Raw genomic sequence first — 18,515 nt, 5'->3', positions numbered from 1 at the left:
CAGTCTGCGGCCAAGTCATACATTCACTAAATCGCTAAAGAAGCTCTAGTATTTAGTATTTAAAGGCGTCACCGGTAGGTGTCGTAGCAACATTTCTAATAGTTTAGTGTGACACTGTGGTCTACTTCAGCACTTGAGCAGCTGTGAGTAATATCCACAGCCAGACAGCTGCGGAGCTAAAGACGTTTACATTAAACATTTTCTTGTTCTCAATATTCCAGCTTTTACTGACATGCAATCAGGAGCTGGTGATGAGATGAAACTGATTTTGTCTCAGCCTCACTGTCAGTCACTCACTAGACTTGAACACAGAGGTTGAGCCTGTGAAGAAAGGTCCGCCTGACCAGCGATGCTCCGGTCACTATGCTGACATCTCCAGCTGCGCTCTCAAGGTCTGAGCTGACTGACTTTTTTTTCCAGCTTTCTGGATCGTGTGTGATTGACAGGGCGTAAGCACGTCCTTTGGAATGATAGTAGACAAAGCAAAGCCTTAGAGGGACGCCTTCCTTGACAGAGTTTCAGAGACAAACGTGCTCCCTCTCTTCTTTCGTTCTTCGAAACAACAAAACCCGCACAGGCGCATTCCTGTACGCGCGTAAAACCTTCTCACCTCACCCACGGAAAAACGGGCTATCGTAGAAGACTGGAACCCACTAGACACTTGGAAGACTGGAAATTAGTTCTAGTCATATATATGATTCTTCTTCTTATCAATATTATTTAAATATGTCTTTAAAAATCTACCGCCGTGGAAAAAAATGCAAATTTTCCGTGACTTCCGTTCCATCTTACCCAAGAGCGCACAAAACAAAAAATATTCTACTCCACAAATTACATTTTCTTTTCCTGCCAGTGTAAAAGATTCGTAAAGCCCACTCTAACATGACAGTAGTGTAGGCACACATCATGGTAGTCTTGCCGGTTCTGAATTAGCTGGAATAGATGAGAAGTGGATTTTTGCCTAATCTTCCCGGTGTTTGTTTACCTCTGCACTGGTTAGCGTGTTTTACAAGAAGTTGGCAAATAATGTACACATTTTGTACAAGCGGGATCTGGAGATGGGATCGGCTGACGGCGGGGGGAGGAAAACTCCACCCAGCAGATAGGATCTTGGGCAGGCAGAGCGGAGGGGGAGTTTGCGCTGACAGAGCTCGGGCTGGTCGGACGGGACGCTCGATATAAGTCCTGCAGAAAACTTCAGAGGGGGCAAAGTCCAGCCCGGGCGAGAGGGAGATAGGGTGGAACTTGCGAGCGCGCTGGGAACTAAATCACATGTGATTTTTTACAGAAATGCTCCAAAGATGGCGGTGGTAGTAGCGACTGGAGTTCCGATTGGCTCTGGAGTGCAAAAAAGTGGATTTGTGGAGGTTTTGGTGCGAGAGCAGTGGCACAAAGTTTTGGTCAACTTGAACGAGGAAGCGCTCACGTTAAGCTGTGAGAGCAACGTTAACGAGAGTGTCGATGACAATGTCAACTCTAACGGCGTTACCAACGGATCTTACCATGACAACAGTAATACCAACTCCAACAATGGCCCCCAAACTGTGCGCACCGCGTTCACGGACCTCCCGGAGCGGGTACCCGAAGCGATCGCCAACAAAAAGCGGTGCGTCAAGGTGACCAAGCAGGAAGTCGGGGGACTCGGGATTAGCATCAAAGGAGGGAAGGAGAATAAGATGCCCATCCTCATAAGTAAAATATTCAAGGGGCTCGCTGCGGACCAGACCCAGTCTCTGTATGTGGGGGACGCGATCCTGTCCGTGAACGGTATGAACCTGCGGGACGCGACCCACGACGAGGCTGTGCAGGCGCTGAAACGAGCCGGGAAAGAGGTGACTCTGGAAGGTAAGGCATACTGGAGAGGAGGCATGAGAGGATAAAAGAAATAGAGGAACACCTGAAAGAGAGGTAGAGGTCGGGGAACCTTTTTATTGATTGACTAGATTACAGGTTGTTTTTTGGAAGCTCCTGAGAGTGTTTGTGCAAGTACAGATTTTATTTAGTGAAGGAGTGAAAAGCGTACCCCGACGGTAACATATCCCACATCAGTTTGTGTGTCAGTTTCTCAAATGTTGCGTAATATTTTTGGGATGCCCATAGACTCACTCAAAGACGTGAGGAGAGCAGTGCTCCTTCACTGAATGACACCTGTAATGTCGGAAGAACCTCTGGCTCCACATGGTTGCCTTTTTAGACTTAGGTTTCTCGATCTTGTCCATTAGACACATTTTTTATTTTCTACTTTCCAGTTAATTACAGTCACTTGTCACTCACTTGTTACACCAATAGAATGTGCAGGAAAAAAGAAAAGAACCGGGAAAAACACAGCTTCCACTTTGACCTCTGCTGTAGGATGTAATTTATTTTCCATTAAAGAAGAGAGGTGCTGGTTGTTATACCCGGGAAAGTAAATATTATTCCAGCAGCTGATATTAGTTCACCCTGTTTATATCAAATTAGATTGCAGTCACTTTGGTCTTGAACAACACTGGCATTTGGTGCTGTTTTATTACATAATTTGGAAACAGGTTACAGCCTGATTGCCTTTTGCAGAAAAGAATAATTGAGATTAAGGAAATAGGTATTATGCAACTAGATGTGCCATGGGACAATCATGCAACATCAAACTCATTTCTTTTCCCTTCCTCTGGCCTTTTTTGCTTCCTCAAATGTGCAGCCTGTTCATTTTTTTTTTTTTTTATAGTTGCTTTCAGCTAAAAGATCAAGATGTAGATCAAGATTAGGCTGTGGGTAGCCACACTGAGAAAGGTGAAGACCATTTTACTACACACAGACACACACACACGCACACGCACACACATTCCTTCATACAGGAAACTGTTGCACATAAGTGCCTACTTCTCAGTTCTTTAATTCCAGTCCCTAAGAGGACTCTTGGACCCAAGACAATGAGAACAAAGTGTCTCTTTCTCCCATACACACGTGCACACGACTCTCTCTCATCTCAGATACACAAACACGGTGATCACCCTCCTCATGGGGACATGCTGGTCCCAGCTGAAAACTGTATCACCGTCTGAAAGAAGGGCAGAGGAGTTTGGAGCAGAGGAAAGTGAAGAGAGAGAAAAATGAGGGGTATAAGAGCATTTAATGGGAGACTGAGTGGATGAGAGACTGAAACAGAAGGACAGTTAACAAGAGGTTTAAAGAGGCTGAAATAAAGATTACTGTGAGGGTTGGTATTTTCACAGTAACTGCTACTTAAGAGAGATAATTTGCACGTGAGAAATTGGGTAACACATGAAGGTGTTGCACAACAAAATGGCATCAATTAGTCAAATGTAAAGTAAAATCGAATGAATAGTGATATGTCAAACCTAAATATCAGCACCATTTTATTTTATTCTTGAGTGGGAGCCACCTTGAAAAGATTTGAGAGAGGCAGACTGTATCGTATGAGGAAAGAGATCAAGACGAAACATCTGATGTGTCTTTTAGGAGATCGTACCTGTCCCGTGGGAATAGAGTGTGCTGGTGCAATTTGTCTGCAAATGTGCAAAAGATTTGTACGTGGATGTTTGTAATCTGTGTATCCTTTACTAAAGCACCGACAAGGCATCTTGGAAACTCATTACGAAGGACGGATTTGGCTGAAAATAGGCAGCAGCTACTTCCCTCCGCTTCACACAGCTGTGAGAGGGCAGCAGTTTGACCCACTGAGAACAATGGTTCAAGCCCTGATGTCAGAGAGCCTCCTGCTTTAGTTAAAGAGTCCTCAGAGACTCTCGGTAGGCTCTGTTCTTTGCTCAGTATGCAGTCAGACAAACCAAATGGGAATCTCTATAAGGAGATCAGTAAAGGCTCTGCACCACAAAACTCCTAGCAACTGCAACCAGTAATGTTATGGTGGTCTGTTGAAGGACTGATCAACAAATGGCACCTTTAGAAATGATTGTCGAAGTTTGTGCCACAGAATTTTATTTTTGGAGTGTCTGCCTTGTGCTGTGCAGTGCAGCTGGATGTTTGCACTCAAGATTGTTTGCAGACGAGGTCCACTTAGAACACTAATCTGTCACCGTTATCGGTAATTTGACAAGGCCAAGGCCTATTATTTCTTGTTTGTGATCATGATTACAACTAGTAGTCTCTCTTTGACAGCGCTCATTGGACTGACCAGTACTCAGAACAGTTGAAAAGACCAAGAAACTGAGTGAAGGTCTAAGAAGGAGAATTGTAGATTGGAAGGTTTCTTGGAGACATTTTAAAACTTCAAGCAGTTGTAAATACATATTTCAGATCTGTCACCACTTTGCCAAGGTCTGGAAGAAGACCCAAACTGTCAGCCTCAGATGAGAGGAGAAAACCCAGGAACCACCAAACCTGCCATGAGCTGTAAGCTGCTGAAACACCAGTTGCACTGTCCACAAGTGAAACTAATTCTACGCTAATTTTACACTTTAAACTTGGAGTGTCTGCCTTGTGCAGTGCAGTGCAGCTGGATGTTTGCACTCAAGATTGTTTGCAAACGAGATCAGCTTAGAACGCAGTTTAATCGGTCACCTTTAAATAACCGCCTGCGGCAGGCCACCGTGTTAAAGGCCAGAGTTTTGGTTTGTAGCGCGCTGTGTTCACAGAAGACATTTTGACATGTCACAGCAAGAAAAGCAAAGCATAAGAAAAATAATCCTATATGTAATTATAGCTGCATGAGCATGAGAAATACCAGGGCCCTGAAACAGGGGCGGCTACATGGAATTTACCAGTCATTATTTTTATTGTTTACACCTTTACTTGTGCCAGTGAAACACATCAAAATGTCTTCTGCAAAAGAGCTAATGGACAGGTGTGCAGAGGTGAGAAAGAAGGCAGGGTTCATGTTCACAACCTTCTTTTTTGTTCACTTTAACAACACTGAGTGGAATACCATGAATGCCTTTGAGGGAACACTGTTTACCCGTTTGAATGATTCATGTTGCATAGATAAAGACAGCAAACAGACAGATAGAGATAGAGTCCTTCCACAGATTTGAACCAGTGGGGTGCTGGATGGCAAGTGTTTGTTTTTTTTGGTCTTGCGTTATTTATTTGTCTACTGCTGTAAATGTGCTTTCTAAATAAACCTCCCTTCACTTGATTCTTCCCCAACAAACTTTTGCTTTTAGACGTGATCGGATGTCACATTTTGTCAGACAGTTTGCTTGAAGTGCACTGAGCCCTTACATGACGCTGAGGGATTCTCCCGTGTCCTCCGTCAGCAAACATAGGTCTTAATCTGCCTCCTCTCGCATCATCAGGGCTCTATAGAAAACCTCTGAAATACCCTGCGTGGCAACATCACGAATGTGAACCCTTTCACCTCTCAGCGTTAACTACAATAAGAATTTTATGGTCCCTGTACTGTGTTCTTTGTTTTCTTTCTTATGTTTTCTTTTTTAAATGTTTTTATGCAGTGATGATTGACACTTCAGTCCAATCATGTGGGTGTTAAAGTTTATTCATGCCTCAGCTTAAGATGCTGAAGATGAAAAGAGATGAGAAGAATTATTTTGGAGAAAAACACATCAATTCACTCGTCTCTGTAAATATAACAGAATAGTTTAACCCTATAATAGATGGTAGGTGGGAAAAAAGATTATTTATTTTAAGACATATATGTATTAATTTAAGTATTCATGTGATCAGTCATCAAGTGAAATTAAGGATAAATATATTACTCCTGATGTCAGATTACAGCTAAAATGTAAATTGGAGTAATTATGTAACTAGGTTGCTGGTGCGATACCTGGTTCCTCTGATCTATATATCAAAGTGTCCTATGGCAGGATACTTAACCCCAAATTGCTCCACAACGCATCCACTGATGTTATTGTGTGCATGTGTGTGATAAAGAGCTGTGTGAATGTCTGTGGGAGGGGCTTAGTGTGGCTTGTAGTGTAAAAGTGTCTTAAGGGATCAGCAAGACTATAAAAGTGCCATTATAAATAACAATCTAAAGTGATTTTTCACTGACCTCAGAGCAATAGGATGTTCTGTTAACTTGACTATTTTAGAAGCTGCCAACACTTTAAGATGTTTAAAAATGACTTAATAACAGTTAAACAATTCTCAGAAGCTTCCATCCACTCATCGTGGGCATGAATGTATATTTACATATACTTAAATCTTTTAATTAGTGGTGCTGAAGGTCGTCTAACTTGACAAGGCTTATTCATTTCTTGTTTGTGATCATGGGTGACTACAACCAGCGCTCATTGGACTGACCAATACTCAGAACAGTGCAAAAGACCAAGAAACTGGGTGAAGATCTAAGAAGGAGAATTGTAGATTTACACAAATTTGGAAGGTTTCTTGGAGAAATTTAAAAACTTTAAGCAGTTGTATGTAAATACAAGTTTCAGATCTGTCACCACTTTGCCAAGGTCTGGAAGAAGACCCAAACTGTCAGCCTCAGGTGAGAGGAGAAAACCCAGGAACCACCAAACCTGCCATGAGCTGTGAGCTGCTGGGACACCAGTTGCACTGTCCACAAGTGAAACAAATTTTACACTATCACTATCACAGTTCATATCATCATGGAAAAATCAAAATCAATATTTTTATGATCAGAGGAAACTAATATTGAGCTGTTTGGCCTCAATGACAAGAGCTATGCTTGTACATTTAGCTTGTACAGTAATCTAAGAATACTGTACAAGCTGTCGTGCATGGTGTTGGTAGCATCGTGCACTGTTTTTGCTGCTGTTACTGCACATTTGATATAGTGAAATAATAAATAATTTAAGGTGAAACTCTTAAGCTTCACCTTAAATTAGCAGCTAGATGGTTGAAACGTGGACACAACTGGGTTTTCCCATAGGACAAAGATTCCAAACACACATCAAAACTGTTTTTTGGAAAGGATGAAGCAGGCCAACATTAAGCTTCTGGAATGGCCTTCGCATAGCATCGACCCCAACCCTATTGAACATTTCAGAACTGGCTTTAAAGCTTGGTCCATGCAAGCAAACCAGTCCATTTACACGTCATAAAATCAACATTGTGCACCCAATTCATGTTTTTAAAGTCATTAAAGATACATGTTATATAATCATTCCAATCTGAAAAAATAGTTCAAAGAAGTCATTAAAAGCCAAAAATTACATGTTTGTGATGAGTGTATGTAAACTTCTGACCACAACTGTAATTACTAGAGGTATAAAGAGTCTTAGAATAATTGATCTGTTCGCTCCTTAATTTTTATCCTCTGATTTGTCTATGTGGTATTTCTTTTTTTAGGTTTTGCCTTTTTTTTAATGGGAGATCTTGATGTAATAAATATAAACTCCTTTATCCTGATGCATTTCCTGTTTTCCTGATATTAATCAACACCTGACTACATGGCTAACAGAGCAGTCATTTTGACTTGAACTAGCAGGTAACATTAAACTGTGTATTTCATCATAAAGCTTGCCTAACATATCAGTAGTGTCCCTGCAGCTACAGTGATTCCTCAATTCATCTTTGTAGCATCATCCAGTGTCTGGCTTCAGTTTATCCACCAGGCTGAGCATTTCAAGTAGCTTATAAGGAACGTTTACATCTTCTCTAACAAGTCTTATTACCCACTGCAGTGCAGTGGGCAAAACCTCAGTCTAAAAAACACGAGTTTATGTAGAGAGACAGGTCAGTTCCTACTAAATTGGGACAGTTTGGGGAAAATCTTCCCTTTAGATCAGTCGTTTATATACAACTGGTCATCAACATCGAGATTAATGTGTTTTTAAATTACCTTGTTTGGAGAAGCATAAATTCTAGTCTGGCAAGCGCAATATTTATACTCTGCACTTGAGCAAATAATGCTTAGTATTTATTCAGAGTGCTTTGTTGAAAAATGCAGTTCCTGATTAAAACGGATCAGTGAATTTTCGTCAGATCAAAACAAGTCCTATGCAAATAGGTGCAGATCTTAATTTAGAAAGTGGCTTCCCCGCTGTTTGATTCACACATTTCACTTCTGTTTTTCCCCCTGAATCACGTGCTGACTTATTTTGCAACCAGTGTGCCACTGGTTGCAAAATAAGTCAGCTTGCATAGAAGTCCGCAGTGCATGTGCACAAACCCAGGATTCATGAATATTTTGTTAATTGAATCTGTTTGTACTCTGTGAACAAACTACCTCTTTGTGAGTAAAACAAACAGTAAAGCAGGGGATGGTTGAGGCTATGGCTACTTTATGATTAATACGCCACTACCATAGAGGTACGCAGTGTCCTCTGGTACTCCCCTTGATCTATTCCTTCCTTTTGTTCATCTTTTAAATACAGTCTGTGGAGAAAACTTCATTTTTTTTGGCTGATTGTTTGAAAAGGAGAACCTCAAAAGGGATTTTATACACACGGTACTTGCACGCTGTGTTAAATGAATGCAGCACAAGTAAAAAGTTTGTTTTCTTAAGTTGAGGACCAACTGTTCACCCTACAAAAACATTATTATCTAAAGAAATGCAGATAATGGGTTACATAAGGGCACCATAAAGACACACAACTCCTATTTAACAAGTTTAATTGGTAGTATTTTTTTGTATTTTAATTAATAGTATATTTACTGACGGAAGCATTGCACGCAGCTGAGTGCATGCAAACAAATATAGGCAACCTTCCCATTGGAAGCATGTTAAGAATAAAAAGTCAGAAAACAATAGAACACCTGCCACACTTCACTTCAGCCACGGGAAATGAGTCGGTGTCCTGTAAGCTCTCCTGTTGAGCCTTTAACAAGCCAAAGCTGTCATCACCTGACATCTGGAAGAGTGTTTGCGTGCGTGCGTGCTGCTGTCAGCAGTGTGATGCAGCTTGCGCGTGTGTGTCTGAATGAGCATCTGCCTGCTTGTGTGCATTCGTGCGTGCCATCAATTTAAATCATCAGCGTTGTTGTCTAGACCAGTGAGAGTCGATATATTGCTGAGTGTGTGTGGAAAGAGAAGAGCGCGAGTCAGCGTGTCTACCAGCTGACTGTTTATGTCATTAGAGAAAATATCATCTCCTTCAATACAGCTTGTGGAGGCTGACTCAGAGCGGATGACTGTGATGATAATAACAGCAACTGTGGCGTTGTACTCGTGGTTGTGGCGGTGGAGATAATAGATTGAATCATTCATTCCTCTCCTGTGTGAGTGTTTTATAGAGACAAAACAAAAGCAGCGACCCGGCGCTGACACTCATCTGTTTTTCCGGCTGGCTATGTTTGGAAAAAACACAATTTTTTTTTTTCTCCAGGTGTAATCATTGTGTTTATGTGCATTATGTTTATTTTAGCCTAGTTTCCTTGTGATGGTGAGGACAAAACAGATTTTTTTATTATTATAGTGGAGAAGAAGCACATCAATTTAGTCCTTACATTAGGATTTTTAAAGGAGTGACCAAAAATGACACATGTTAGAGTCTCTTAGTCATGCAGCACCGCAGACTTCTGTTGAACGTATGAGGCAGTAGGCTTTTGTCAAACCCACCATCTGTTCAGTCTGCGGTTTTGGTTTTTAGTAGGTCTAGTTGTTTGTGTTGCCATTTGTGGAAATGGGGGAAAATGTAGAATACAGCTCTAATTTAAAGATTCCTGTTAATGAAATATTTGTCATTTGTTTCGCTTTAGTGAGTAATGGAAAGTTAATTTACCGGCAAACAATATTTGTAGATTTTTAGATAAAGGCTCTCTTTGGAGTTGTTGTACTGTTTATGTGAGTATTAGAACAGTTTAAGGGACACCCCTTGCGGTGGCAGTGGGCGTCTCAAACATTTGGCTCCTGAGCCTCATGCAGCTCTCTAGTGGATCAAAAAAACTTGTATGAACAGTAATACGATACTAATTAACGGTTGTTTATTGTATTATTTAAATTTTTTATCAAATATTGCTTTAAGTTATTCTTAATTGGTAGTAGCGAAACTACCTGAAATAGATTAGACATGCGTAGAAGAGAGAGAGAGTGCATATATCGTTCAATGGAGGAAAAGAGGAAGACAACAGAGAAGATTCATGAATGCAGTGAAGGACAGCAAAAGGGTTGAAGTGACAGAGCAGGATGTGTATCCAATACACATGTCTAGTCCATGTGACTATTTTTGAGTCCCCCTACCTATGGATTCCAAATCCCCCCCCAAAAATAAATGCTGCAGAGAAAAACCTGCAATTTAACAGCCTGTGAACAAACTCGTTTTAACTTTGCTTTCACTCCCAACACTGTCGGTGTATTGGTGTGCTCTGGCTGGAGTTTGTTCAAAATTAAATTAAATTTTTAAGCTACTGGGATCTTATTGGGATTGTTTTTTATTCATTGTCAATCTAAACTCCTTTAACCTCCTAAGACCCGAACTTTTCCACATCATGCATTTTTAATTTCTCTTTGATTTTTGGGCTGATTGGGACCTGATGAATGTAAAAACAAAGAAGTACCAGTTTGTTTTTTTTGTTTTTTACCTAATTTCTGTTCGTAATGAAAATGAGAACCACATATGAGGATATTCATTTAAATAATAGTATAATATTATTAGTATAATCTAATATAGTATAATGTCCTGGTAAGTGGATATCAGGCCATTGTAGAGCAAGATTTAGTATTTTGGTCTAAATAACCCAAAATGTGATGTCCACATATGTGGACGCCAGGTCCTAGGAGGTTAAATTTGACTAGATTACACCAAAACAAATGGGACTCATACTTACCTGCGTTGCTTCATATCTACAGTGCTTTAAAGGGAGACATGTTAACATGTTTTATAGAAAGTGTCTCAAAAATTGCTTTTCTGATAGTAAAGGATGTCAACTCCTGCCTTAGATGAACAAGTATCTGTAAATTAGTAAAAAGTTGTTTAACTTCCAGTTTAAATGCATTTATTTATTTTTTATCATTGTCTTAGTGTCTTCAAAATCATTGTCTACCACTGTGAAAACAGGATCTGAGGAATCGTGTGTTGCTGTTTTAAGACATAGTCTGCATATAAGTCATTTGCACTGTTTCCACTTCAGAGCTGGAAAGTGAGGCCTTAATCACACTGAGTCGTCGTCTTCTTCTTCCAAACGTCATGGCACAAAATGTGTCATCTGGAAGAACATCTTTCAGCCTCAGCTGATTCACTGTCTGTGTGTGTGGAGGTGATTCCTGAGCCAAGACCAATCTGAAAGCCCAGTTCTTGGTCACGCTGAATGGCTGGTTAACATTACCACACAAGTTGTCAGGGTTTCACAAGTTATTATGTGCTTTATTGTTTGTGCTGTTGAAGGGAGGTAGTTGTGGATTAATTATCTTTTATAGGCTTTTTGTCAATGTAGTCCTTTCAGTACTCTCTACAGAACTCCCAGTAATACGCTTAATCCTCTTAAAAAGCCAAAGTCTTTTGTCTAAATACAGCAGTAATGGGGTATTTGAAAAGTGAAAGCATGCATGAGATTATACCGGTATACCAGTGACCTGGCACTATTTTGAAGCTGTTATTTCTATTAGTTTTTACGCTTCAAGCATGGAAGTTAAACTGTGACCATATTTCTCTTGTTTTCTACAGCTTCCATCATCTCAATGTTATAGACACGGTCAGCCTTGAATTGCTAACCAGTTTTCCTTTATACAATAATAAGCTGAATATTCACTGCACTCCTTACTTGATAGCTGCATGCATGAATCTGAGCTAAAAGAGTTTGCAAAGATCGCACTTTTTGATGCAAAACTTGTAACCCCACAAAGTGACTGTGTTGTGGATCCTCCTGCTCACACTTTCATCCTCTGAAGCTTTGTTTTTTTTGTTTTTTTAAACTTGCTAGCTGTCATAATTCAGGGGAAGTGCTTTATAGGTAAATTCAAATTTTTGATAATAATATCTGCTAAACGGGTGTAGGTTTGTTATCTTTAACATTCAGGTTAATGTTTAATGTAATTTCAATGCAAGTTTCTTGTGTCCCGAACACACACTGTGGTGTCCACATCCTCTGCATTTGCATCTGCTCATTTGCATTTTTTTTTTGGCAAATAAGTCTTCGAGCGCTCCTTTTGTGCTCCTTTCTCTTTCTTATTTCTTTCGTACTCTCTACTGTGCATCACTCAGACTACACTATGCCTAATTCCCTCACTCCTGCAGTAAATATCATATTTACATCCATCCATTCGCTTTTGCTTATCCTTTTCAGGGTCGCGGGGGGCGCTGGAGCCTATCCCAGCTGTCATAGGGCGAGAGGCGGGGTACACCCTGGACAGGTCGCCAGTCTGTCGCAGGGCTAACACACAGAGACAAACAACCATTCGCGCTCACATTCACTCCCGCATTCACACCTATGGGCAATTTAGATTAATCATTTAACCTATCCCCACAGGTTAACTCATATTTACAGCACGATAACTAAATCATTAAGTTCAGTATTACATATAGAAGTACTCTTTAATCTGTTAGTACCAGATCTCTTGTGTTGTAACATCATCGGCGGTATTTTAAAATGTGACATTTTAGCAAATGCCTTTCAGGTGTCTTTTATATAAATATGCTCTTCAGAAAGTTGATTAGAAAAGTGTTGAACTTGGTGTCAGTTCATGGTCAGTGAGTAAGCATACCTATGCACATTTCACATTTCTTTAACCTGCTGTTAAGGTAGTATTGGAATCTTTGAAATATTGGCCAACATCTTACAAAAAGGTGCCCCGAGGGTGGATTTGTAAGGGCCTTTTGTGCTGCTGTAGTATCCAGGTACAAGAGGAAAAGGCCTAATTCTACAGTCAGAGGAGCGTCTCTTTTTTTTTTCTACCTCTTTAGTCTGGTTTGGCCTCTTTCCAGCTTTTACCAGTCTACTTTCACTTCCGCAGCTTTAATGAGTGTTTTTTCTCTCCTTTGGTGCACTTTCTCACAAAACAAAAAGTACATTTGAAGCATATAGTAGTAAATGCAATGACTTCAAACCCCATTAAGTACCGTTAAAGACCATTAAATTAAAAAAAAAGAGACAATGAGACAGCTACAGTAATTACACTTAATGTTATAGACCAGAAAGTGTGTGTTTGTCAAGAGGGTTGGGACGGAGTGTGTGTTTGTCGTTGTGTATTCATTGTGAAGGTCTAACAGTCAAGAAGAAATTGAGTGCATCAGCTGTAAAAATGTGTAAGTAATGGATCGTGTACAGTTTCTATTAAGCGAAGAGCGTTTGAATCATCAAAAGAAGTCAATGACTCCACTGGTGGGTCGAACAGCTGTTTTGATGCATTGAGGCATCTGCGTCAATGGCTGCTGTAACTGCAAAATACCTCGGAGAATGGTAATCATACCACTACTACTACTAATAATAATAAAAAAAGATTTATCTGCACATGGGTGAGCAAGGATGCTTGGAAAGTGGAAAATAAAATCAAGTAGATGGGAAGTGTAGCCTCTCGTTTGAATCTCTTTAGTTTGACTTATATAACAGCAAACCGGCTCATAGACTCCTCTCAAATAATGGCTCCAGTAGTATGAGCCCTATCCTTTTCAAGCTCTTCTCCAGCTATTGAGGTTATTGCGCAGAGCTGGGGCTGTAATGGGATAGAAACACGACCCAAGGGAATGCACACAGATGTACACACTTACAGTGTAATGACTGCACGGACTGTACCCCTTTTTATTTTCCCCTCCACTGGAAACACTTAGAGCTCTATTTCTAGGAATGGGGATTCTTTGTAAATGTTAACTGCAGGCAAATCATCAACTAAACATTATGTTTTTATAGTAGATGGGTGGCATGTCTTTTTTTTTTTTCTGCTCAGAGAGTGGACTGTAAATTTGTAACCAGGGTATCAGCTGTTTGGGTAGATAATAATAAAAGTTTTGTGTATGGTGTGAAACTAACAGGTAAGTTGTTAGGATTGTGCTACATGTTTGTGTCTGAAAATCAGCAGATGGATTCATCTTGCTTTGTGCTGTCTTTACAGTCACGTTCTCTACCAGCGTCAGAAACTGACACAGAGCAAAAGACGCCTAGCTGATCAACCGCAGGCCTTGTGGTTTCTGTGTGGTGTACATGCTTTCACAGTTATTTTTTAAGGATGTATGATTTAGACACAGTGCTGTGGGTAGGCCCATTAGAAAGGTGTGATTATATATTGTGTTTTGTTTTGTTTTTTTTAGCCTGAGCCCAAATACCAAGTCTAAACTTTCAAACTGACTTTTAAAGGAATGCAGAGGGAGCGAAATGCATCCTCACAGTGTAGGAATGGCTGAACTAAGATGCTCAGCAAAACGTCACAAGTCACGAATTTGATGTTCTGCTGCAGCTTTGTGATGTTTGCAACACAAAGTATGAGGCAGACGGTCTCTGTGCTGCTGTCTAATCACAAAAGTCAGTCTCAGTCTTTCAGACTTTTACTTCTTCCCTTTTTTATTAATATCCTTCGAGTTAACACACTTAACACAAAGCAGAAGTGGTTGTCCTTATTTGACTGCGCTGGATTTGATCTATTCGGTCCTTTGATTTCAACAAAAGTATCAACCTTTTTTTTTTTTTTTTCAAGCTGTTTTAATCTGATCTGACTGTGTGGGTTATTCTACTGTGCAATTAGATCACATCGTATCTGTACGTCCATTGAGGACACTCTTACATCATCCCTGTCTTCTCCTCTGTGTTATGTGCCTCTGTGTTATGAGCCTATCATCCCTAATTTACAGGTTGGAGGTTAGGCTTGTTATACCATCCCGTAGTGCTCAATAGTGCTTCTACCAAGAATAGTTCACATGCTGGATTACAAATGCCACCAGCCATATGCCAATTATATGCAGCTGTACTGCGAGATATGCCAATTAGACATCCAGGCCATAATAAGGATTTAGAGTATTCAGGACATAGAAAGCAATCTGTGCACCCACTTTATCTCCGACTCCCTATTTCTGTCTTTCACTGTAACATGTGTTCAGCCTTCTTTTCTCCTCCTCTCAAAGAGGAGGACATGTGGAATTTAAAATGAGTATCAGTATGACTCGTACAAGTAAAGCCGTGTGTTTTCCTGGATTCGGCGTTTCTCAGATAGCCCAGCGGCGTCGGCTGTGGATCTTGAAGTGACTCAGTGGTGCCAGAGCTGCCAGCAGCAGCAGGAACGATGGGGCAAATCAATACGTTTCAACAAATTATTGAGAGCTGAAGAGGCACTTGATTTTGTTGACAACAACCACCGCAGTTAAATGGCATGTTGACATTTGCTGTTATCAAGTGGCAGCACAGAGGGCCACTTAATTATTACAGGAACATGTATCACTGTTTTTCCACTGAGCTTCCTGCTGCCTGTGGAGCAAAACGTGTATTGCTTTATCAGAACACTCTGTGAACAATAGTCGTCTTTAGAGATGACATTATTCAGTGGACACTGAATATTTTAGTGAGGGAGCATCTGAAGTGGCCTTCTATCGTGCACTCCAGAGCTCATGTGCAAAGTAACTGATTTGATTCTCCTCCTTCTGATTTTAACGGGTGAACAAAAACATATTGGACAGATGATTGTAAAACTACACACAGGAAATATATGGTGAGGGTGTGACGCAGCAGGTCTGAGGCTGTAATCGATCTATTTAACCGCCACTGCATGATGCGGACATGAAACAGACTTGTGGTCCTAAGTTTTATTACTATCAGAGGCAAGTTTCTGTAATCTGTACACCTTCCTGGGTCTCTGACAAGCATCATTAACGCACAGATATGTTGCTGAAAATTGCTTTTCTGCTGCCGCCCCGTGAAAGTCTGTGCTTAACAAACACTTCAGTGGTATTATATGTAAAACAGTTTCAATGTTGGCTGTGCATGTGAACATTTGTGGTATCCCCACTTCCTTCCTCTGTGTCATGACAGATACAGACTACCTTCAAAACAACAAGGTTTGTTAATTGCTGCTGAAGCACATATGGATTTTACATTATGAGTATCTGCAAGGCTGTAAGGTCAAACGTGTTGGGATTTTAATTGGCCTTTGTATTAAATGAGGTTACAACCCTGCCAGCAAAAGAACAGCCTCATTGTTACACATGTAGCCTTTTTTCATTTTAATAGGTATTTTTGTAAAAGTATATATATTTATACGAATTAAGGGTTTTATAAATCATTTATACTGTTTAGAGTGTGCAAAGACAAATCGGCGTCACTATAGCATATAAATATGAACCATTTTATCTACAGAAAATTATAAAGATGGCCAAAAGTGACGACAAATAATTTGCAATCTCAACATGTGGCTCAATTTTTATTGTTATCATTGCTTTGTGTGTACTAAAAATGTATTTCTTCTATTCCTCTCCAGTCAAGTATATGCGTGAGGCCACACCATATGTCAAAAAGGGCTCTCCTGTGTCAGAGATCGGCTGGGAGACGCCTCCTCCCGAGTCCCCCCGTCTCAGCAGCCCTCCCGTCACCTCCTCACCTGAAACTCCAAGTCCTACGATTCAGCACTCCTTGTCTCTGAACGGTGACAGGAGGTGCATACCACTGAAGATGTGTTATGTAACCCGAGCCATGACCACACCAGACCCTGAGAACAGGTAGCGAAAACACACACACACACACACACACACACACACACACACACACACACACACACACACACACACACACACACACACACACACACACACACACACACACACACACACACACACACACACACACACACTGGATGGACTGGTCGAGCAGATTCTCTGGGCTTTTTTAAATGCTTATTTAATGACTTCAGGTTCATACATTAACCACACACATAGTTCCACCTTGGGCTGAGTCATATGATCTTGAATCAAAACTGTTATTAAAACTGTAACATGTTACGTACATTTTGTTTTGCCGGGCCTGCAGCGCTTTTTCAAATTCTTAATTCTGTATTTAGTGGTGAGTGAAACAAAACTCTATTGTGGATACAATGTATCTTTTTCTTCTCATAGTTCACCAGGTTTGTCTTGAAAAGATGCTCATATTATGTTTGTGGGTCACTGGAACAATTTTTTGTGTGCAGTTTTTTCTGTTTGTTGTCGTCTTTTTTGCAACACAGATATTTTGGGTATGAGTCTGTCATGTGAGTGTAGTCAGACATAGCTTTCAGGCTTTGTTACTAGAAAATGTTTGAAAGTTCAACTCAAAACTTTCTCCTCCAAAGTTACACAGCAAGAGGTCTGGGCTGCTGGGGGATTCCCGTGATGTACTGAGTGTTTCTTCTTTAGTCATCTTTTCCACTCACTATGTATTTATACACCTCTCTGCATTTAATCATTAGTTATTATTAATCTCTGGCTCTCTTCCACTGCATGTCTTTTGTCCTGTCCACCACAACCGGTCGTGGCAGGTGGCTGCCCCTCCACGAGCCTGATTCTGCTGGAAGGTTCTTCCTGTTAAAAGGGAGTTTTTCCTTCCCACTGTTGCCGAAGCGCTTGCTCAAAGGGGGTCATATGATTGTTGGGATTTTCTGTTTACTTTGTATTATGGTAGGGATTTCACCTTACAATATAGAGTGCCTTGAGGCAACTGTTGTTGTGATTTGGCTCTGTATAAATAAAATTGAATTTAACATATACAAATAAAAGATCGTTGGTTACTTTAGTTAATTAAAGGTTAACTAGTTTTCTGCTCCTGCATGTCACAGTGAGTGAACAGAAATGTCTGCAGCCTTCTTCAGCTATCCTGTGGGGATTACTCAGTAGCGGGTTTTTAAAATCCATTTTCAGTTTTCCTTAAAGACAAACCTTTGAAGTATTGCCTAGCTAATTCTCAGTTAGTGGGGGGTGGTCTGTTAAGGGCTGTCATCAAGCTAATTGGTTGGTAATTTGACAATGGCCCACTCAAACAGCATGGGGGAAGATAAGAGTGATTCACTCTCCTTTTCTAAACACGTTTGATATCAGAGTTGGTGTGCTTTATGCCCTAGCTGTCTTTCTCTCTGCCTCACTTTCTGTGTTGCTTCCCTACTTGTTTATACTTTGCTCTCTCTCATGTCTGTTTTTCATACTTGTTTGTGTTTTTGTCTGCTTGGTTTCCTCTACCTTTCTTTTCTATCATCATCTCTCTTTGTATTCTGCCATCTGAATCAATTTTCTGTCTTTATTGTCCTCCCATCCTTGTCACTCGCTTGATATTTTTCTTTTTGCCCTCAAAACAGTTGTCAGTGTTTTCCTATCATTCTGTGCCTCGTCTAGTCCTGCCTCCCTCTCCATATGTATGATTCTGGGAGAAAGTGGAAGCTCATACTTGAAAGCTTGAGATGATGAAGGAAACATCAAAGCCAAGTCGCAACTGTCTTTATGGAAACGCTACAACAACACTTTAACATTATAAATCTACTAAATAATCAGTCAGTAAAAATAAACAAATCTAATAAAAATAGAATGAAAAGTAAAAACACCATCTGTGGATAGAATATGTGGTTCTCTGTCAGCTGGAAACACGATGTACTTTTTAAACTTTTGCAGTATCCGCTTATGGTGGAAGCTGTGTTTAGATTGTTCGGCTTAGATTTGGTTTCGTTTGACTTTTTCTCCGTTTGAAGTGTTGGTTTTTCATTGCACTTGCAGCTGCAGGTGTTTGAGTTGTTGAGGCATTTCGTACCACATTAA

The 18,515-nt window shown here is 40.4% G+C and overlaps 1 protein-coding gene across 1 annotated transcript in view; it reads left to right on the top strand.

Annotated features, from left to right (window-relative positions):
- The first annotated feature begins 1,141 nt into the window (after positions 1–1,141).
- sntb1 (syntrophin, basic 1) overlaps positions 1,142–18,515 on the top strand; it is a 35,649-nt gene continuing 18,275 nt past the window's right edge. Inside the window, exons 1-2 of the mRNA XM_006795879.3 lie at positions 1,142–1,845; positions 16,223–16,460. Of these exons, the coding sequence (XP_006795942.1) occupies positions 1,302–1,845; positions 16,223–16,460 (782 nt within the window). The 5' untranslated portion in view covers positions 1,142–1,301. The remainder of the gene's footprint in view (positions 1,846–16,222; positions 16,461–18,515) is intronic.

This window comes from Neolamprologus brichardi, chromosome 11, assembly GCF_056152115.1.
Source record: "Neolamprologus brichardi isolate AB-2024 chromosome 11, ASM5615211v1, whole genome shotgun sequence".
Lineage (NCBI taxonomy): Eukaryota > Metazoa > Chordata > Actinopteri > Cichliformes > Cichlidae > Neolamprologus > Neolamprologus brichardi.
The sequence above is the reverse complement of the archived record's forward strand: the minus strand, read 5'-3'. Positions and strand labels throughout refer to the sequence as shown.